Here is a 24,187-nt window from a genome sequence, read left to right as displayed (position 1 = left end):
CATGTTACACCGATACTAACTTTTCATATTAAATTGGCGGCTTAGGCCGGTATAAAGCCGTTTGAGTAAATGTCCTGTTCATATCTCGACGACAAAAGCGATTGTTAGCCTTATATCATACATTATTAGTTTCCAAAATAAAATTAATTTCGTAGAGTAGAGTATAATTTGCACCACGTTCGGAGGCATTCGAAACTAAGGTACATAACAGTGTTTTTTTTTTCTTATTGCGCAAATAAATATTTATGTTGCCGAGCGCTGATTTTATACTCTTTTTTTTTACAATCCTAGAAAAAACTAACCACGTTTTAATAGGTAGTTTATTAATCCTGAAAATTTTATGGTTTCTGAATTTAATCGATTAATTATTTTAAATATAAAAAGAAACAACTATCTATATACAACGTAAATAGATAGCCTATGTTAATCAATTAATTATATTTTTTTAGGAATCGAAATTTATTACAAAACACAAAATTCGAATGCCTATATGTCCACGCATGTTAGAAAACACTTATTATACATATATTTATAAAAGCTTTCTCAAACACAAGTGAAAATAGTGTCATTACGTTCATAACAATAAGCTGCGAAACACCATGTTTCGCGCGCTAAAGCGAGTCACAACCCAGCTTTCTGCAGTTATTTATTCTTTGGCCGCAATTACTCCGATATTATAGCACTTGGGAAATGCACAAGCATTCATAGTGCAAGGAAGGCACGGAGCGACAAGTGATACAGCCTCCTCGTCTAAAAGCTGGCACACGACTGACGTTCACGTCTTTTTCGAGCTGCATACGCACGAAATGTCAAAAAATGATCGATTTCTTAAAAAAATATTAACTGATTAGCAAAAGCTGTGTTGTATTCGCAGAACCTGTTAAAAAAGATTTTTTTAGTTTAAAAATAATTTAATCGATTAATTTAGTAGAAATGAGCAGTGTCTTTTTGTATGTGTATTTTTTTTTTGCCGTGAAACTATAAATGTTACGATAAAAGTCAAATGATGCTATTGTTGTACATAAAATGAACATTTATATATATATCTTTTCCACAATTTTTTGTTAACCCATTTAGAAGAAATAGCCTCTAGACTAGAAACCGTTTTTCGACGAAAACGGCGCGTAGCGCCTTAATAAGGTTATGTCCTTCGCGCCACCGTGCACCGCTAATAATACCTAGTTGTATGGTAGTATGCTTACGCACACAGATGCACCTCGGTGGCCTTCAGGGGCTGCGTAAGGTTCGCCTACGCCTATATGGTTCCTCCGATACGAACAATATGAAATCGAAAATGAGCCCATATTAAATAAAAAACAAATGCGAACCTACAAATATAATACGTCGTATTGTCAATCTAACTTTGCAAACGCACACTGGTAAATAAATATCAGTTTTCGTCTTTTGATTGATATTTTGGCAGATGATGATAGTTTATAGAGTTAGAGCAGCTTATTTAGATGCACCAGGTTTCTATTTTATCACTAATATAGTTGAGAAAGATGCATAATGAAGCCCTGTGAATGTCAGCTGCCGCGAATGAAGCAATTAAAAGTTTAACTCATTTAAGTTTAACATCAAATAAGACTAATTATTGCTCTAAGCCTGTAAATTTAAATGACCAAGATGACCATAAAGGTCACAAATGACCGGTCATTTATCAAAAACAAGGGTCTCTAAAAGTGAATATTTATGTTGCCGAGCGCCGCTTGATGGACGCTTTGCAACCCTACTTGTGTTGTTACATTGCTTTCAATGCTTACATTTGACCAGTTGAAGCACTTTTTAGGACCACAAAGTTTGTGTCTAGAGTCATAATGTGTCGATATGTACTTCAAAAAATGGGCTATGTGCGTTTTAAACCACGCATTATGGAGGGTTAAACCTTAATACGATTCTAAAAGACAAACGCTTGCGCGGCATAGCGGGGCGTGGTATCGCTCGCTCGCTAGTCTCGCTACCACTAGGTCGGCTACGATTGGCTCGCGCGCTCCGGCACGTCGACGGTCCAGCGCGCGTGGCTATGAATTTGGCGCCTTTTAAAATAGATTATACTATTATAATGCAAGCTATTCACAGGAATTTCTAACTTTCCTTATTATTTCCGTAACGCATATTAATTTTTAAGCAACTATCCTATTTTTCAAAATTTATGCTTTGTCTATTAACTTAAGAACGTAGAGGTATTGTCGTGGATTATATAACTTTAATTTAATGTCCACAAAACAAAAAGCTAATTCTAGTTTAACAAATTATCACATTAAAAAAAATCTAAATATTTGAAGCTTAAACTTTGCATCTTAATTCAATATTCAAAAACCATGTAATGATTAAGTAAATTAATCCTATTGTAAACTTTACGTCTTAGCGCTAAGGTTGCAAATTCCATGTGACTTACATGACTATGAAGGGTACAGTTGTAACTGATGAGCAATTTTCGTAACTGCACTAACTGTCACAATGGCTCAGCGGTAGATGCGTAGACTAGCGAGCGGGAGGTCCGAGTATCGAACCCCGGCGAGAATTAACTTTTCTCCTAACTTTATTTGGTTTTAAAAATAACTGGTTTATTTGGTTTTTCAATTAATCTATAAATTCCGGTAATTGATTTCGAAATACCGAAATTTATAGTCATAAATCCGGGGATCCCACTTGTGAGAGAGATTATTTTTTTGTAATTAAAGTGCCCCACTATTTCACCAGAGCGTACCGATCAATATGACCTTTTTGGATGGATGCACAACAGTGCACACACACTAGGTAGCCAAAGAAACCCCGTCAAACACCAGGCAAAATCCCTCATGGCGCCCACATAATTTTAATCTTGGTTTAATGAGGATAATAGATTATAAAAAAAAATATCACTTAGTATACTGAGAATTACATTATTTTACCTCCCTCGACAACACATAACAATCATTAATAAAAGAATATATTATATACCTAATTTATATCTGACGCTCGTTCTAACTTTTATATTACAAATATGCTTAAAAATATGTCCCATGCCATATAAGCATAACTTTTCCATCTTTAGAATTATCATAACTTTTAGGGCAAAACTCCGGTCCGACTATTGAGCTAAGAAGTTACGCAATGCGACGAAATTAAAAACACATTTTAAGATCCCTGACAACATAATCTATAATTTGGTCGGGTTATGTGTAGGTACCACAAACTATACTAAATTCACGGTGGGAATAAAAAAATGTCCTCACATTTCAACATTATGTGACAAGGATAAACAATAATAATGCTTTCTTTGCTACTCCTACTGAAAGATAAATAAGACTATCCCGTTCGGTCATTTCCCTCCACCGCTCATGGCTGATCCAGTTGAATACTCGATTCATGCGTAAAACGTACTAGAATCGTGGTGGCTCCATCTAGTGACGATATTCATTATTACTTCGACAGCTATATCCGTCGTGCGCTGTTGCCCATAACGTAGTCAGTCGCAAAACTCGCAAATCGCAATATAATTGTGGTATCAAATTTTGTAAATTAATGCATTGAATTCGTGTTGTTATTAATGTTTACATTGAATTTATAGTGTTTTTAATTTATGGCACGTTAAATATGTCTTAATATGTAGGATAAGAATTTCGTAATGGCTGATTGTGACATTTGGCGCCATCTATTGATATCGATTTAGAAATAATTATAACTAGTTCGAGATGGGAGGGCATGGTAAAAGTATTTACATTTCAAAATTTTGCCTGTATTTACAAACACCCTGTACATTTTATGTATTCTCAAAAAATATTCTAAATACTAAGTTTATCGTGAAAAACGGATATTGTCTTTATGCGATTTTGATTCTATCGATTTCAAATGTACATAAGTATTTGGTGTATAATCACCCTCCCCACGTAACAGTCACCATACATGAAGCGAATCTATTCCCATCTGTGCACGGCCGAGACGAATAGGAATAGGTAACTGCCGGGAATACAGAAAACAAACATAATATTAGACAAATTCAATTATTATTATACTTCTGACAACATTTAAAAACGGGTACAAAATATCTTCAATTTCACTTTTACTAGTTACATTATTCTTATTGCTTCATTCGTATAAAACTATTTTAAGATTTTTTGATCCATCAATCTCATCCGTAGAACTTTTGGCATTAATCTCAAGCCGGTGCTTTCGATTCTGAGACGCAATACACGCCGCATCCAACCACTCCGGTGTAACTTCCACGCAGCCCATCTCCTCCAACTGTTGCACAAAAGGCATATCTCTTACGTAGTTCAACAGACTCTCCTTTCTATAATAATAATTCTTGATACAACCTAAGCACAGCGTGACGGACCGTCTGCGGCACAGCTTTGCTACACCTGCAGAACAATTTGCGTTTATCCCGCGAATGTCCAGTAACTCCAGTCTAAGAGAACCTGACACTGCTTCTAATAAATCACTGTTTACACTGCCGTTCCTTGTCAAACTAAGCTGCTTCAAATTACAAAGTCGACTAAAACAGTTAAGAAACTCCTCCTTCAAATCTGTGTATCCATAATCGCGCAAAGATAGTTCTTCTAGTTTAGGCGTTCCTTTAAGAAGTAAATGTACATTGCTGAATATTGATATAGGATTTTCATCTAAATTCAATCTCGTGACATTCCGAAAGCTAAATATGGACGATTGTAAGTCACGAATGTCTAATGAGGAACATTGATTTAGAATTATACATTTTAATCTGCTGGATTCGGTATATTCCAAGAAACGTCCAGTTAAACCGTGATTATACTCGATCTGAATTATCTCACAATTTGCGTTTTGAAATACTTTACCTAGCAATAAATCTTGGTTAGATGCATTGCCAAAAAATATGATGTTGAAGTTTATAAATGATATACGTTTTATTTTTTTACATTTCCGAATCTGATTTAATGGGTATCGTGAGAACAATCCAATAGAAGATACATTGCGAAACTTTATATGTTGCAAGTTGAAACATGTTGAAGCAATGATATCAAAGTATTCTTCTTCGCAACAGTTTGTTATAATTTGGACTATGGAAGCGCCCCACTTATCAATAGTTATTCGAACTAGCGATAGGGAGTATATCTTATGAGGTATGGTTATAGTGCGGTTATCGTCGTCAGTGTTGAAGCAAGATTGTCCATCGGATTGTACGTCAAAGAAGCTTAAGTTCTGAGTTTGTAAGTATTTGTGCACGGCGCGCTGCCACTGCCGGCAGACCCGCTCCGAGCGCACCAGCTCCCCGATGGGCACGTAGTCCATGATCGCGCGCGCATATAGATCCACTCCTAGCACGTCCAGAATGAATGGACTGAATACATCATTGTTTCTTTCATCGTCGGTCATTATCTTTGGTTGAGATGTAACGGGCTTGATAGTTTGACACCCAGGTTTTCAGTCCAACGAGAAAGTCAACTGCAATCAGAATTGTGCATCTAAACAGGTTGATTGACATTTGTGGCAATGCGATCGCTTTAAGACCTAAATAATCATCATCATAATCATGTAATAGATCAAAGGCCGAACGTATCGCAGCATCGTTTCGAGCGATGGCGCCATAACCTTTACGTAGTGCCCGGTAAGATGGCGCCACTTTTTGATATTTAACAAATTGAACACATATCAGGATCAAAGTCAAATGGCAAAAGTTTTAATTATGTATCGAAAGATGGCAGTAAATTTACGTCGCCACAAAGTTTTCTTTGACAATACATCTCTATTTCAAATTCTCTTTGGTAATATATTGGGAAAGTGAGATGAGTACATCGGCTAGCTTAAATTAATTAAATTTGAGTACAGCGCCACCTATGGACTGCCTGTAGAACTACGTATCCTCGTTGGATGGCTATAATGGTCGAGTATCGATAAACCAACTAGGGTTCGATTCAGTATGTAAGGTCAGATAGATGGCGCTGTTAACTTCACAAGTTAATAGCTATTATTGAAAGTACTGAAGGTACTACTGAAAGTAAGCGAAAATACTCAAACATGTATTTATTTATATGTAAGTATCTCGAAATAATTAAATTATACCTACTGTAATGGTGTCCATGGAACCGATATACAAATAAAATGAAAATAAGACGTGTTTTGGTGATATTATTTCATCGAATCGACTGCAACGTAGGGTTTTGGTTAGACTGCTGTGGCAAATATGATCTAGTTTCTTTCTATTTATTTCTATATACTATTACCACTTATTGTCCGATTTTTAATTTGTATTTGTTTTTGTGCAATATATAAAAAAATATCTTTTTTTTTGTGTAAATCGACATTTAGAAACTGTATACATATATAAAGTATATATTATTTTATTGATTCCATATTTGTAATTGTTATTTGTACTGTTTGTAAAAATATGACATGTAAATGTGCCCCTGTGGCCGATTTGCTGAATAAATGTTTGATATTTGATTTGATATATGAAATAAAAACGAAAAATGAAAAGTATTATAATTATAAATTAAATAAATCTTAAAAATTGCAATAATATTCTATCCTCCTGAGACCCAGAAGCAAATGTTTTATTTTTGAATTTGGAACCCTTAGTTACATAATAAAAGTTCAAAATAGATTTTGGAATATGTACAAAAATTTGTACTCAGGGTCTTAGGAGGCTATGTAATTATCGAATTCTTAAACACTTATTAAACTATTAAGTAGCAATAGGTACATATAAAACATCACCATATTCCGGTTTTTAAAATACATTTGCAATTAAACAATTAAAATACTTAGTATAACTTTACTTACGGTTTTCCGATGATTTTTAATTATTATGTATTAGATTAAACTTTGTGCCAACGCCACCAATGTGTACCTACTCTGTTACAGATGTGTAGCTACTGTACTATTTAAATTACCAACAAAACGTGTGAAGGATAAAAGTTGGAAATAATACCTATATATTATATAGACGCGTAATACATAACACTGTTATCACGGGAAACCCGTATTGAACACTGTTCCGTGCGAGTAGATTATTTTTAAGTTTGCTTATCAAACTACGCCTACATCTAGATATTTTTCGGAAAAAGTTTAAATAACTACTTGCTCATAATATTTATTAACAAATATATATTACATCCACTTATTAATTTTAGGAGTCGATTTCTTTGAATAATAATAATAATAGGTCAAAATTCTCAATATTACGTAAACAACTCAACTCTTCATTTACCTATCATGCTGGTGAAGTTCGTCTTTCGGCGTGTCGTGTGTAGGCACTAAAAAATGTTTTTTTCTGCCCTCCGGGCGGAAAACGTCAACTTTGCTCCCGCTGCGCTAAACGAAGTTGCCGCTTTCCGCCTCAGTCGAGCAGAAAAATAGTATGCGCACCACGGGAGGAAACGTAGGACATTTCATCCCGCGTGTTTGCCACCCTCGCCTTCGGCTCGGGTAACAATTTTACACGCGGCACGAAATTTCCTACTTTTCCTCCACACTGGGACACAAATAACTATTTTTTCTGCTCTGAAAGTGGCTCATTGTTTATCTATGAAGTGGGCTGAAAAGTTTCTGCCCTAGAGCGTTATACTTTCCAAATAGACTTTATATTATATTTTTTAAGTATGAGCAATGAAAACTCTGTTTTAAATCTTTTGAAAGGTTCTCAATTCGGTTGTAAGTTTTTTGTATATCATATTTGTTAATTTATAACTCCGTCATTTATAAATCAATTTTGAAAATTATTATTTTTATTAAATTTATATATATTCAGATTGGTCCCGTTTGTGTCAAAACTCAGTTCTGATGATGGGATCCATAAGGAATCGAGGGAAATCTTTAAATGTGAAAGGCATACACATAGTGAGTTTTGTATTTTCATCAACAAATCAAGCATTTACATTTAAAAAGGCGACATTTCGGACCTGCTAATGCTGATCAGAATGGAACTCTATAACGGAAACAGAAACAGAAGAAGTTTATAATTATTCAATTGAGATGAAAAAATCACATGTACAAATATTCTTCTTGTAAAAGCATAATATTGTGACGCGCTGGCTGATCACTAGGAGGCCTCGGCTTCCAAGGTAATTTTAAAACAATTTTCAGGTCGCAATAAGTGTCTGTTGATTTTACCAATCGGTTTGATTTGAACCAGCTCGGACTGACTTTCAATTCAAGCTGATGTTTTTGAAGGTGCGAGGCACGAGCGGCTTCTTCTGACCACTGCGATGTTAGTACCACGTAGCCCATTGTTTCTAAGTCCCGAATTATGGCTATCTGTCGAACGTATGCAAGTACTGCCACGCTTGTTAAATTCTCAATTTCGCCGAAGCACAATGTGACCACAGCCGGGGGCGGCCTGCGACACAGCGCCACCACGCCGTGAGCGCTGATTCTCCACATTCCATGTCCAAGTCGAGGATCATCGCTGATATCCACGTGCTCCAGCTTTTTGACACGCGCCACTGTTTGTAACAGGTCGTCGGTCAGGTTTCCATTAACACGCATTTTCAGGTGCTTCAAATTAGGAAGTCGGCCTAGGGAATCTATTAATTTAGCGTTGTTATGAGCGGGATTATAAGGATAGGAACTTAAAGAAAGCAGTTCCAGTTTGGGCATTCCGTTTAGTAGCAAGTGTACGTTACTAAGTATGTTAACGTTATTGTGGTCTAATGACAAATTTGTTAGATTCCGTAGACTATTAACCGCTGCGCATAGGTTCGAAACTTCCAAGGCTCGAAAATAGTGAAGATCCAAAGATTTCAAGTTGTATGATTTGACAGATTTCAAGAATTTCCCAGTCAGCCCTGAACTTGGACATATTATATTAATTTCTTCGCAATTTAAACTTTGGAATATTTGACTCAAATCAAAGTCGCTAATATTTGACAAGTTTTTGAATGTAAACTTTTTTAACTCTTTGCAATTCTTGATTTGATTAAATGGAAAACGTTGCCCATTTAAGTTAAAAAAGTCTATTTCTTTCAAAGATGTACAGTTAGATGAAATAGTATTGAAATATTTTTCATCGCAGCGCCCTGTGGCGACTTTCCCGAACGAAGGCCCCCATTTTTCGATTGTTTTACACGCATAAATCAGGGAATGTTTGTCAGGATAGATGCTTATTTTTCGATCGTTGTCCGCATTACATTTGTCGTCAGTCTTCATGCCGCAAATAGAATTATCATAACATACGTCGTAGAAGCTTAAACTACAGCAGGAGTGTAGGTAGACTTGCACGGCACGCTGCCATTGCCGGCAGACCCGCTCCGAGCGTACCAGCTCCCTGACGGGCACGTAGTCCAGAATCGCGCGCGTGCACAGATCCACTGCCAGCACGTCCAGGATGGTAACTGCAGGATGTTCGTTGTAAATATCGCAGTCATTCATAGTTCCTGCTTTGACTTCTTGGGAATTCGCTGAAGTGCAATCAGTTTTATTCCAAGGTCTCCATATGATTTGCAGTAGCCTGAAATAGTACAATGCACTCTTTAGATAAACGGTTGCATTGGCATGATACATTAATAAAGATCCCTCTTTATTTTATAATATTACTTATGCATTTTTTAAAGTCTGAATTTTAACATCAAATGTGGCCGAAACCGGCAAAATGTCCCACTTTGTCGATGGCCATAAGGACAAGATTTGCTGGTCTCTTTATAAGAAAAACCTGTCGAGGCGTCCTTATGGCAAGCGACAAATCGGGACGTTTGCCAGTTTCGGTCACAAATCATGAATAAACAAATAAAATTCATTGGTTTTTTTTCCTACCCAACTCAGTTTGGTGGTAACTATTACTGGGATTTTTTCCAGTATTTACCACTGGTAAAAGGTGGGAAAAAATCTTAATAGTTAGCACTGGTAACAACTTGGTGATAACTACTGGGGAATAACCCTTACTTTCTACATGTCAAAATAACTGTCATTGAGTACTACATGTCAAAATAACAATTTAACTATGTAGAAGAAGAGCAACATATAAGACAAATAATACACTCGTTTTTGGGCAGTCGTGTTCGATCACGGAAAAGTGAAAAAATTATATAAAGCCATAAATAAGTTAAAATTACCTTGAAATAGAAAAAGAATATTCTAAAGCATTCTCCAATTATGAGACCTAAAAATAGTTGTTACGAATAGATATAAAACAAATATGAAACTTACTCATTTGATCAGGAACGGCCCAGGTATTTCTCGCTGTAATAATTACTCTATAATACTAATTAATAACACCGAATCTAATTCAGGAACTTATCAATAAATAATAATATAATGACACCAAATAAAGACCTCGCTGTGCCGTGGTCGTACGAAATACTAAATAAAGACCTCGTTTTGCCGTGGTCGTACGAAATACTAAATAACGACCTCGTTGTGCCGTGGTCGTACGAAATACTAAGCAAAGCGGTCGCGTCCCGTCATTATATATCTTGTTTACTTGTCCGAACTTTAGGCTGAACGCAATATTATTACATGAATAATCTAACTGACGTATTTTCCGCTATTGATAATATAAAAATATGACTCATTCCTACTTACTAAATAAAACAAAACCCAGTATACAGACTGTTTATTAAGTCACCTGCAATAATTTCCGGGGTGAATATATAGGTCATACTGAGCAACTTTTACTATGGGATCATCCCCGAAATAACGAAAACAAAATTTACTCTCCCATACAAAATGTCAAGGTGAGACAAAATGTATGAAATACTGTATATCGTTGTTTGAGTACCCACAACACAAGCCTTCTTTACGGTAGGGCTTACAAGGAAAGGTACCCAACTGTCCGGTTCCGATTTGATTTATATTTATATATGTTATAGAGTAGTCTAAAATAACGGACACGTATTTTTTTTTTTAGCTGCCCAAACTCAACCTATTGGGAGAAATTGTCCTCCAAAGTACTAAAAAGTTACTAAATCTTCTAACTCCTATAGAAAGTGATGCTCAAGCAACTTGCTAGTTAATGGCTTGTTTGAGTATATGTTTGAGAACAGGAAAAAATAATGTACACGTGTTTTGTTATATCTGCTTAAACTCAAGTTTTCCTAAAAAAACACCCGTCTTTATGTGTAACTTTAGCGATAAGATATTATAAAACTTCGAATGTCGATTTTTTTAGGAAAAAATGAGTTTTAGCCGATATAACAAAACACGTGCTCATTATTTTTTGCTGCTTTCAAACATATACTCAATTATAACTAGCAAGTTGCTTGAGCATCACTTTCTATAGGAGTTAGAAGATTTAGTAATTTTTTAGTACTTTGGAGGACAATTTCTCCCAATAGGTTGAGTTTGGGCAGATAAAAAAAATACGTGTCTGTTATTTTAGACTACTCTATAACATATATAAATATAAATCAAATCGGACCCGGACAGTTGGGTACCTTTCTTTGTTCGTTCTACTTGTGAAGTTAATTTGTGTAATAATGTCCTATAATTATATCAATATTTATAATATACACGCAAACACATTTACACACGTACACATTTATACATATTTGATGATGGTGGATGATGATAGATGGATGTGATGGATTAGCATCAGGGATAACCCAATGAACATTTTTCCTTATATGTACGTGTATGTACTAACTTTCTATAGTTACTCTAGATACTCTATAAGTCTATATAATAGACAGGTTATTTTTAAATTTCAAATTGAGAACAGTACCCCTAGTGTAAATTTAGTCGATAGCGAAACGTGACGTACGCGTTTGCGTTAAGTCTCATTTTGTATGGGTTTTTGAACAGCGCGCCAAGCGGGACGTTTTGGAAAGTCAAAAATCTCATACAAAATGACACTTAACGCAAACGCGTACGTCACGTTTCGCTGTCGAAAATATTTACACTAGGGGTACAGGGTTAAATGGTTTACAGAAGAAAACTCCTCTATAAACCATTTAAACATTGAATGGCTTTTTTTTTAAGTAAAAAATATTTCAATTCTAGTTTGGACCCGATTTTGTCGAACTCAAGTCTTCGTCACTGAGGGACTGTGCGGTTTTTCTTGTTTGTTAAGTACTAAGTTACTATGTTGTGACGAAATCTTTAAGTAAAATCCATGACATAGTTCATAAGTAAAATTTATTGTAAAAAAAAAAACATTAATCCAATCCGTTAAAATCTGCACAAACATTGGAAATTATAGCAAAAAAATAAAACAATTCTTACTCAGGTTCAATTTAAACTTCTGCCATAATTTATTATATTAAGGTTATTTTTTGACTGCACAATCACCTGCAGAGGCAGTTAACTTCCCTGCAAAAATGTTTATTTGCAGAGGTGAAGATTTTTTCTTAGATATATAAGTACACAAAATCAATTAATCTTTTCAGAAGCGTAAAAACTAGTCCAGACCAGAAAATTGCTGCTCGGTGTGCACATCAGTATTTAACACAATTTTAAGATTGTAAAACTCATCCGTCTTAGCCGACAGGCACGGATTCAACCAGGTTGAACTTTTCACTATCAGTTCGAGTCGACGCATTTGAGTTTGCGAAGCGATAGAGGTTTCTTCGAGCCACTGCGGCGTTACCTCCACGCAGCAGCCAAGAGATATCAACTCCTGAATGATAGGTAAATTCTGAACGAAGATTGCTAGAGTCATACTTGTGAAGTTCTGAACATAGCCCAAGCGAAGCGTGACAGTGAGTGACCTGCGGCAAAGTGCTGCCACGCCGCGTGCACTGTACTTCTTAGGCAAATTTCTGTGCACGCTGTCGTTGCTTATATCCAAATACTCCAGCTCCTTACATTGCGCCAGCGCCTCTAACAATGCGTCGTTCACAATTGTATTATTACGCATATAAAGACGTTTCAAATTAGCAAGCCGACTAATTGATAAAATTAACTCATCAGTTGAAACTATACACGAGTCGTTATATAAAATAGATGTGTATTTACAAGATGTGTAATTGCAAAAAGACAAATTTTCTAGCTGCGGCATTGCGTTTAGCAGTAAATGCATATAATCACGTTTAACCACATTATGATCGTCAAGTTCTAATGTTGTTATGCTTCGTAAGCTATAGATAGCAGTGCATATAGCTTTCAACGTCAAGTCTTTTGACTTAATATGTTTCAATATATCTCCAGTTAGATGCAAATAAGATTTACTGATGTCACTTTTTCTTTTATGTTGAATTAATTCAGATATTCTCAGCGTCTTGCAATTTTCAAAACATACTTCGTTCATATTAAGCCAGTTTAAATGCCGCAAGTAAGGGCAACTTGATATATTTTTGAAATAGCCATCGCTCACATGAGGAGGTGCGAATTTTTCAAGAGCTTCACATGCTGTAAACAAGCTTTTATGTGCAATATATGTCACTGCTTTTCGGTTTATTCCAAAGTTAATACTTTCACGAAACGATTTCAAATAGAAGTAATAAACATTGTATAAGGTATCGATGCGGCAGTACTGTAAATAGTCACGCACGACACATTGCCACTGCCGGCAGACCCGCTCCGAGCGTACCAGCTCCCTGACGGGCACGTAGTCCAGTATCGCGCGCGCACACGGGTACAATCCCAGCACGTCCAGGATGGTGACCGCATCTGTTTCAATATCTTCCATGGTTTGTGTGCAGTCTTCAGGTACAATGCCTGAAAGAGTAATGAACGTGATACAGTTAAACCTGGATAATTAAAATCTCATGGGACCGGCAATTTTATGTGAACTAACCTTGCGTTTTGGCTAATTTCTTTTATGGATATCCATTAAACATTGAAAGTAGTATCTCAATTTTATCTAATATTATCTAAAAATGTCTAAAATACTATTTCCACCACACCAACTTGTAACTTAAGGCATCTTGATTGTTCAAAAACTAATGAGAAAGTTGCATTTAATCCACACACATGGGGCAATAATCAAATGTAAATTTATTTATATATTCTTTCTCAATTGTGTTACTTTGTACGTCAGAAAAAATACCTATTTAAATATATATAAAAATGTATTAATACTAACCTGTTCCTCTACGGAACAAGGATATTACAGCTAAATATACTACAATGTTTAGCGCAGGGGTCTTGAAATTTTATCCCGAAGGCCCACAGAACATACCGTGGCCAGACCCCCAACTTACCGAGCCGTAGTTAGGAAACCCCTGATGTAAAGCTATTGAACTATAGTTGCAAGTTTTCCTCACATTATAGTGCCAGATAAAATTATCACAAATGTACATTTAATTGATGTCGGCGGAATATTGAAAACATTTAATTCACTAATTTCCTAGTAGGTATCACTGGTAGTTAATTAGTTGGTGCCTGATTATATTATAGGTATTTTGTTGTATATTGTTATTATTTCACGATGTCTGATGGATAAGAGATTATGATTTGTTTAGCCCAACTGGGGAAGTACCTCCACCTCACAGAAAACCGCAGCCAAATAACACTAGACCGTACTCATAGTGTTGTGTTCCTGCCGGTGAGTAAGGTTGCTAAGCTCAACGAGGGTACGAAGTGTTAGGGTCGGCAACGCGCGTGTTCCTCTGGAGTTGCAGACGTAGATAGGCTGCGGAGACTGCTTACCATCTGGCGGGCTGTATGCTTGATGGCCAGTATAAAAAAAGAAAAAAAAGTAAGATCGATGAATTTGGCTCAAGCACTTGACACAATAGGTTTGGAATAATAAGATTGCCTTACTATTTATATCACTTATATGTTTAAAAAAAATGTATGTTTTTTTTTTCTTTTTGTTCATTTTGATAAAAAAGACAAAACCGTAATTGCTTCTTGATTAATAAACATAAGTAACTTATTCGTACATTAAACGGATCGTACATATTAATTTTCTCAAACGTGCAATGAAATATTGATATTATGATACTAGGACAAGAGGTCGTTAATGGAATTTCATACAAATCTTGCAGGCCGAGGCCGGTAAAGTCCTCTTTTTTAAATTTCCATTCCAGATAAACTAGTGGTACAGGCATCATGACATTCAATTATAAAAAACTAAGCAACATTTGCTTTCTGGTTCACTATGACATTCCGACACTATGCGTGTTAACAAAAATCTTTAAAAATAAAACTTTGATTTTTTTGTTGTTTATATTTCATTGCATGTTTGAGAAAAGCACTATACATACCTCGGCGGGAAATATGGGTTGCCCGCCTCAGACCTATCCTTCGTCTATGTCTTCGGCCCGGCCTCTGTTACATAAAGTTAGGTAAATCACTACTTACGGGTTACGGGCATCCAACGGAATTCGAAAGATGTTTGATGTGATATGTGGTAAAAACAAAACACAGCTGCGCGTAAGTGGCGCGCGTGTCTAGCGATAGCGACTAGCGTTGCGCAGTGGGTCTCGCGCGAATAACAATACTCGACTGAATTGTGTAGGTACTCGACGCGTAAGTAATGTTCGCAGCGAGGTTAAAATTTAGATTAGGCGGGTTATACGTTAAATTCAAAACAAATTCGTGAGGTCAAGGGGCAAAACATTGGGAATATCTATTGATAAGAATGTATACGATTACAGTATTATAATTAAGTGTAAATTTAATGGGCAAAAACCCATAAAATTACTGCATGATTTCTGGGGTTTCCGGTAAAAGCGCATTTTATTTCGTATACCATCTACATTTTTCAACGTTTCAAATCGATTATCTTCTTCTTTTACTCTATGGTCTCGATTGTGTCATAAAAAAAAGTTTTTTTTTACTTCTGTATTTTTAGGGTTCCGTACCTCAAAAGGCAAAAACGGAATCCTTATAGGATACTCGTGAGTCTATCTATCCGTTTGTCCGTCTGTCACAGCCTATTTGCTCCAAAACTACTGGACCAATAAAGTTGAAATTTGGTACACATACCTAGTTGGTTACTAAATTTTGTTACTGCAATAATCTTTATCTACATAAAATATACGAACGAAAGTTGAATAAACTATATATTAAAATGAAGTACACAAAATCAGGAATTACATATGACAATATCATTCAAAAAAGCCTCCTCTGGTCTTGACATAGGCCCTCAAACGACGAGGCCAGTCATCAATAGCGGCACGCACGATTGTCATGTCTAATTCCGTCACTGTCTTAACTATGGCCCGCTTGAGGGAGTCAAGATTTGTGTGGGGTTTAGCCCAGGCTTTCTCCTCAATAACCTGCCATATGGCATAATCCAGGGGGTTAAGGTCCGGGCTGGAGAACGGCCAGTCTTCGTGGGCAATAAAGTCAATTTTGTTCCTTCGAAACCAGGCTTGAGTTGTTTTTGCCTTCTGTGCAGGAGTTGAGTCCTGTTGAAAGACCCATGGCTGGTTTTGAAATAGGGTGTGGCTTAAGGGCTTCACTATTGGTTCGAGAACGGTTTCCTGGTAAACTTTGGCCCCAGTTTTCACACCTTTTTCACAGAAATGAACCTGTGTTAGCCCTGAGTATGACACATCCAGCCAAATCATCACATAAGAGGGATGATGGCCTCGTTGCACTCTAGGAACAGCCGCAATCGCCTCTTGACTGTTTTTTGCATTCTGGCGGTTACAACATTCTTCAATGGTAAACATTTTTTCATCTGTAAATAGTATTTTTCGGTGGCCATTTTGTGCGTACCGCTTCAATAGCACGCGACTTCTCTCTAGTCTCATAGTCTTTAATCGTCCATTAACACATTCACTGCCGGGAACCCACCTGGTGGGCGCTCGTGAACTTTGTTCAGATGCCGGACAACCCGCTGGGCGGGTTGTTTTGTACGCAGCTATAGACCACCGGTTTATGGGGTAGTGCGCCGTTTTTTGTCTGCGTGTAGTCCAAGGTCTTCATTGATAACTTTTTTTAGGGAGCTTCTCTTCACTGACATCTGTATTGCCAACAACTTTTGCTTCCGGACGGGGTTTCTTGCAATTTTCGCCTTTATTAGAGCTGGGGTCCGAACAGTGCGTGGTCTTCCAGACCTCTTGCGGTCATCGAAGCTCTGAGTACTATTGTTTCTATTAATTGTGCGATAAACAAATTGTTTGTTGATTTTTAGGTTTTCAAGCAACTTCAAAATCATGTTTGGCGGGTGCCCACATTTGTGCAACGCAATTACTGCGATACGATTCATCAGCGTAAAGTAGAGATTTAATACACAATAATAATCATCTATTAGTTTTAAAGCTTCTTGGATATAGTTGTATACTATCAGTGTTGTAGACCTTTGCTTTCTAAACCCTAATTGACGCTCATCAAAAATGTTAAATTTATTACAAAAGGATGTAAGACGGTTTGCCATAATAGTTTCAAAAATATTTGAAAATGTGCTGAGTAATGCAATCGGACGGTAATTTTGGTTTTGGTGAGATAATTTTTTGATTAATTTATCGTAAATATAATACGATCAAATTATGTGAGTAAATTGTTGTAAATTTGGTGTTATTAAATTACTTTGATCGGGTTATAATGCCCGATATAACGTTATCAACCTCTCCACGTCAGTCTTTGTCCGCATTGTCGACAGTATCGCAGTGTGATGTCCAAGCTTAGGTAAGTATTTACCAAAGTGTTTTTTTAAATCTCCAGTTATCAAAAACTGCTTTGTATCTTAAAATTTTTGGGGTAACAAACAATAAAAGTATAACGTTACATATCGTCGTACATTTTAGTAAATCTAAGTGTATATGCATGTACTAAGTTTTTATAGCATATGAAAGAAGATAAGCGATTTTGACGTGTATTTTTATTTAAAAACACTTTTGAAAAATATTTCACGGTAAATATGTAACAATATAAACCATAACACGATAATCTATATTCTCTTGCTTTCATAAGTAATAGTTAAGGTAGAAGTACTAGTGCTCGACACTGCACTAGTACTCGACATAGGCACTTTATGTCAAAGTGACAACGATTTAGTTCGAATACAGAAAAATCTTCGTTGTTCAAATTTAACCTATATTACCATGAAATAAAGTGCCCATGTCGGTGACTAGTGCAGCGTCGAGCACTAGTACTTCTACCTTACTGATTTTTAAAAAACGTTTTTCAACTAAAAGCCAAATAAACGAAATATAACTACGACGTAATGCATAAATAACAGTAAAATAATGTACCCGGGTATGTCTTTAAACTACGTCCATATAGAGGTAGGTATGGGCACTGTGAATTTCATTTCGCTTTGTGTGGTAGGGCACAGCATAGCGGATGTCATTCCTGATCTAGAGCTGAGCCCAACTGGGGAAATACCTCTACCTTACAGAAGAAGACCGCAGTAAAATAACACTAGACCCTATTCATAGTGTTGTGTTTGTGCCGGTGAGTAAAGTTGCCAGAGCTCAACGAGGGTGCGGAGTGTTAGGGTCGGCAACGCGCATGTAACAACTCTGGAGTTTCAGGCGTCCATAGGCTACGGAGACTACTTAACTCCAGGCTGACCGTATGCTAATTTTAAGATTGTGTAACACCAACGATGACTTTATTCATCAGATAAGTGGCAAGTAGCTTATTCAGGACTTTACTTGGACATTGTGAAACAGGCCCTAAGTCCCAGCAACGTTTTTTGATGTAGAAGTTAACCTTTAAACAACTCATGATACCAATATGCCACGTATGAAAATCCTATATTAATTATTTGTTCCAGTTTCCAGTCAGCCAGTAGTTACCCAATCGCACGATATCAGCAGGTCTGTTGTCAGTATTTGAAAAATATGGGTGATTTGGAACTACACCGAAGTGCAGTCACCATCTTAGACGTGCTTGGAGTGGATCTGTGCGCGCGCGCGATCCTGGACTACGTGCCTGTCAAGGAGCTGGTGCGCTCGGAGCGGGTCTGCCGGCAGTGGCAGCGCGCCGTGCGAGACTACCTGCACTCCTGCCGCACTTTGCGTTTCTATGATGTTAAACTTCTACTGTTGCAGTTACTTCCTCGCATTAACGTTGGTAGCATTGACCGGAACATAGTGATATTTCCTGCCGAATGTAGCGTGCAATCAGCATGCAAAATTATAGAGAAATGGGGACCTTCTATCGTTAAGCTGACGACAGAGCGCTATGATGAGGAATACTTTCAGATCATTGCTTCCAATTGCTCTAACTTGCAGCATATCCAAATCGGAGTATCAGACAAAAGCTATCGTCAATTAAAACTGATAAATAAATTCAATCAGTTGAAACAGATATCATTACGTTATTGGTGCACAAGTCCGAATTTAGACGATGTCCTTGGAGAAGCACTTCAAAACATAGAATGTGAAAAAATTAAAATATTTAGCATGGGTCTAACCGGACGCTTTCTGAAATTTGTAAAATCAAAGGATTTTAAATCACTGAGTCTTCGTCAATGTGTTTCTTTGTCATTCTCAGATCTGCTCTGTGCCACACATATCTTACGGAACATAACTAGTCTGGCACTGGATAAAAATTTCCAGTGGGTACTCCAAAAAATACATCTGCTCTTAAAAGAAATGCCACTGCTGGAAGAGTTATCATTACGAGATTATACCTCTGAATCTGAGGAAATGTGTCTTGAGTGTATTGGCAAAGAATCAATTCAAGCCTTCAGTCAGCTTGTCAACTTGAAACGCCTTGATATGAAGGATAACGGTAGTGTGGACGACGCGTTGCTAGAGGCCCTAGCCCGAGGGTGTAAGAAACTGGAGTACCTGGACATCAGGGGCTGCTACCTGGATTGCGTCGGTCGAAACAGAGTGTCCGCGCGCGGCGTTGCGGCGCTTTGCCGTCGTTCGTCTGCGGCATTCACCATTATACACCTTGGTTTCCTTGAATACAAAAAAGATATCGTCCGAGAAGACGTAGATATTGAAGATTACTTAAATAATCCTGTGGTAAAGGAGCTGAAGACCTTGTGCTGCGTAGAGCCGACGCCACAGTGGTTAAAAGCCGCGTCAGCCGTGTGGAGCTCGCGGTGCAGAAGGGTGCCGCTTGAGCTCAGTTCTGGTTGCAATCCAACAAATGACCAGGATTCTCGACAGAAATTAAAAATAATATTGTTGTAATTTCGTTAAGTTCATAATAAATCAGCGAACAATCTGAGCCTTTGAAGAAATGTTTGTTCTAATGAGTTTAACTTTGATTGTACCTATTATTTAAATAGTTTAGAACCTAACGTCTCCTGAATATTTTCATAGATTAACATTTTCTGGCTAGGCTCCCTTATGTCTGTGTCTAAGTCTAAACTGCCGACAAAATGGTGTAAGGTTTGGCGTCAATGATACAACGGTTGCTGTCTAAATACGAATATATTCTAATCAAATAACGCGTACATGCTACATACATGTGGGGGTGAGGCATGGTACACACACTATAATGGTTTTAAGTTTCCAACACTTTCGAAATGGAAAACGGTAGTGATTATAATAGCTTCTAAGGCCCCTTTCGAATGTTATCGGGCGCTCTAATATTTTACTAGCATTAGATCAAGAAGATCTCAATTTCAAACTGTCTCACTAAACAATATTAGCCACCAAAGCCCATAGCCTCACCCGGATATTCCGGATATACGGAGGTGTTATCCGTTTTATGCCCTATTTATATTTGCCCGGGTCGCGCGGATAAAAATCATTTTCTTCCAACTAGTCGAGGATTAGGCTCATAACCATAAAAAAGGGCCTTGTTTATTTTTGTTATGTCCTTTAATTTGACTGGGATTACATTGCATGAAAAGGTTGGAGAAACCTTATATTAGGAATCGATTTCATAGTAACATTTACAATAAAAACCGGCTAAGAGCATGTCGGGCCACGCTCAGTGTAGGGTTCCGTGGTTACTCTTCCGTCACAATAAGCTAAACTGGAGCTTAAAGTATAGTAGATTAAAGATTATTAACGTCGATAGTACGTCTTTTTACTATGAAGGGAAAACTTTTTGCGATAACTTAAAAACAGCTAAACTGATCATGTCCGCTATAGTTTTCATTTAATGTCTTTCTTAAGCTCTACTTCCACGATTTTTTTCATATTTTTTGGACCTATGGTTCAAAAGTTAGAGGGGGGGGGACACACTTTTTTTTTCTTTCGGATCGATTATCTCCGAATATATTCACTTTATCAAAAAATGTTTCTTGAAAACCCCTATTAGTTTTGAAAGACCTTTCCAACGATACCCCACACTCTAGGGTTGAAGCGAAAAAAAAATTTCACCCCCACTTTACGTGTAGGGGAGGTACCCTAAAAAAAAAATTTTTAGATTTTATTGTACGACTTGGTCGGCTTTATTGATTTATATATCCATGCCAAATTTCAGCTTTCTAGCACTAACGACCACGGAGCAAAGCCTCGGACAGACAGACAGACAGACAGACAGACGGACATGGCGAAACTATAAGGGTTCCTAGTTGACTACGGAACCCTAAAAAGGACAAAAACTCTAAGTAAATACATGGAAACCGTTATTTCTTTAAGCGCTGATATTTTGATAAATTTCCAAAAATTGGATCAATATAAAAATGAATGTAATCATCAAACCTCACAAAATTTATGTGAATCGGTTGAGAATTGTGACCTGTACAGGACAACATCCGGACATAAGAAAGCCCAGGCAAACGGAGATCTTGACGACCGCTCGGTCAAAAAATATTTTTAAAGTATTAGTGGCATGTGACTTTTTTATATGAAAAAGCAAAATGTATCAATTGAATCACAAAATATTTTACGGAATACCATAGTGAATTTCTCAATGTCCCTAAATTGTATCTCCTTTTCTGAAAAGGTAAAGGTTTTTTGGAATAACTCAAAAACGGCCGATCATGTTCGCTATAGTTTTCATTGAAAGTACTTACTAAACTTTTATTTCACGACTTTTATCATATTTTTGGACCCATGGTTAAAAAGTTAGAGGGGGGGACACATTTTTTAGGGTTCCGTAGCCAAATGGCATGAAACGGAACCCTTATAGTTTCGCCATGTCCGTCTGTCTGTCTGTCTGTCTGTCTGTCCGAGGCTTTGCTCCGTGGTCGTTAGTGCTAGAAAGCTGAAATTTGGCATGGATATATAAATCAATAAAGCTGACAAAGTCGTACAATAAAATCTAAAAATTTAATTTTTTTTAGGGTACCTCCCCTACAAGTAAAGTGGGAGTGAATTTTTTTTTTCGCTTCAACCCTAGAGTGTGGGGTATCGTTGGAAAGGTCTTTCAAAACTAATAGGGGTTTTCAAGAATCATTTTTTGATAAAGTACATATATTCGGAGATAAACGCTCCGAAAGAAAAAAAAAATGTGTCCCCCCCCCCTCTAACTTTTTAACCATAGGTCCAAAAAATATGAAAAATATCGTGGAAGTAGAGCTTAAGAAAGACATTAAATGAAAACTATAGCGGACATGATCAGTTTAGCTGTTTTTGAGTTATCGCAAAAAGTTTTCCCTTCATAGTAAAAAGACTTACTTTAATTAGGTACTGATTATGCAAATTTGCCTATTTGTTTAACTCGGGTGAAAGGTACCGTTTCATCCCTTGGTTAACAATTTACTATACTTTAAGCTCCAGTTTAGCTTATTGTGACGAAAGAGTAACTACGGAACCCTACACTGAGCGTGGCCCGACATGCTCTTGGCCGGTTATTTTTGTTTCGGAGCGATTATTTCCGAATATTAACTTTATGAAAAATGATGTTTGGAGACCCTTATTCGTTTTGCCTATCCAACGATACCCCACACTATTGCTATTGGGTCAAAGCGAAAAAAAAACAACCCAAAAAAAAATTACTTTTTATTTTAGCGTTCCATTGTCATCTATGATATATGTATCCATACCAAATTGCAGCTTTCTAGTACTAACGATCACGGAGCAAAGCCGCGGACGGGCGGACAGACGGACATGGCGAAACTATAAGGGTTTCTACGTGAGTAAGAAAATAATGTCAGTCTTAAATAATGCATCATTTTATTCTAATAAGTGTAAAAAACCTAGAAAAATCACATACATAGATATATAAATAGAGTAAGTATTTACCTACATTTTAAATTTCTATACTTTTTGTTTTATGCAAGAAATAACAGGCTTTTTATTTTTATTTTATTATAAGTGACTAAGAAAACCTGATAAATAAATGCATAATATTCTCTGAAAGAATGAGCTCGTCTTCAGTAGGTACATCACTTAAATAAAATATTTTCTCAACATTTGAAAACAAAAATCCACAATAACAAGACGCTTGAAAGATGCCGTTTTACGAGTGGCCGCGGGGAAAGCGACATAAGCTGTAATAAAGAAAATTGGAGTCTCCTCCATATTCGAGTTATCGTCTGCCGTTTATCCCCGGCCTACCCTGTTGGAGATTTTGGAAAATTAGGAGTCATAGTTCTACGGGGACCTTGGGAAGGAAGGCGAAAATACTTATAATAACGCTTTCCAAAATAACTTAAATAACACGATACTTAATATTGTGTTGGGTTTGCTACCTTACCTAACACTAGGTTTTGGGATTGGGGATTTTATTTTAAACTTTACTGCGCATCAAAAAGGTATAAATGGCGGACTTACTCGTGGCATTTTCTACCAGTCAACCATAGGGCTAAACAGAAACATGTCAAGGTGGGAGCAGTGAAAAGGGATAAGAACAGTCGCTGTTTTAATTCACTTAATACTGTAAAAGGATGCGGTCTATCAGAGGTGGGGAATGTAAACGCTGGAGGTAGATTTGTGATAATCTATAATAAATTAATATATAATATATTTTTATTAAAACAGTAATAAAATAAATATCAACTACCATTAATACTTGCCGCTTTCAGAATAAAACGTCTGCATATCTTTATTCCTTCAGCAGGGCAATAGTTCTGAATTATTAGGTAATCGTTGCCAGTTATCTACCACGAGAAGGTATAGAGGGAAATGGTGTGTTGTGAAAACAATTTTTGATTTTGTAACATTATTTGGACTAGTTTGGAGGTGAACATATCAAAAGTCCCCGGCAGTAGCCTTTAAGAGGCTGTCAACGCCCAATGCCCTTGAAATTGATGTTACTTAAACAGTTTTTTAAGAAAGACTATTTGTTTTAGTCAAGTAAGAAAAATATATGTTCTTATATTTCAAATACATGATTGAACGAAATCGGCTCGATAGAAAATAATTGCAAAGATTGGTCTTAAAATCACAATTAAACGGTTCTATGTTTTTATTGTTTTGACTTATGGGTCTGCAATTAAAATTACAATTTCAAAACATTTATATCTAAACCGTGGTTGAGTAAAATATTACACTAATAATCCACTTTTTTTAATTTAAATATTTTTCTTATTATTCCCTTGCCCAGGCCCAGTAACATGCGACAGTGCTATCTCATTTACTCCGATAGAAAT

General features: G+C 36.7%; 1 protein-coding gene across 1 annotated transcript; it reads right to left on the bottom strand.

Moving 5' to 3' along the window:
• Nucleotides 1-12,292: 12,292 nt before the first annotated feature.
• Nucleotides 12,293-15,214, bottom strand: LOC133521656 (uncharacterized). Its single transcript, XM_061856743.1, has 2 exons — nt 15,142-15,214; nt 12,293-13,551 (listed from the first exon to the last, which is right to left on the bottom strand). The coding sequence occupies exons 1-2, from the start codon at nt 15,152-15,154 to the stop codon at nt 12,293-12,295; spliced, it is 1,272 nt and encodes a 423-aa protein (XP_061712727.1). The 5' UTR covers nt 15,155-15,214.
• Nucleotides 15,215-24,187: the final 8,973 nt, after the last annotated feature.

The sequence above is a fragment of the Cydia pomonella genome, chromosome 9, assembly GCF_033807575.1.
Source record: "Cydia pomonella isolate Wapato2018A chromosome 9, ilCydPomo1, whole genome shotgun sequence".
In the NCBI taxonomy this organism is placed as follows: domain Eukaryota; kingdom Metazoa; phylum Arthropoda; class Insecta; order Lepidoptera; family Tortricidae; genus Cydia; species Cydia pomonella.
The sequence above is the reverse complement of the archived record's forward strand: the minus strand, read 5'-3'. Positions and strand labels throughout refer to the sequence as shown.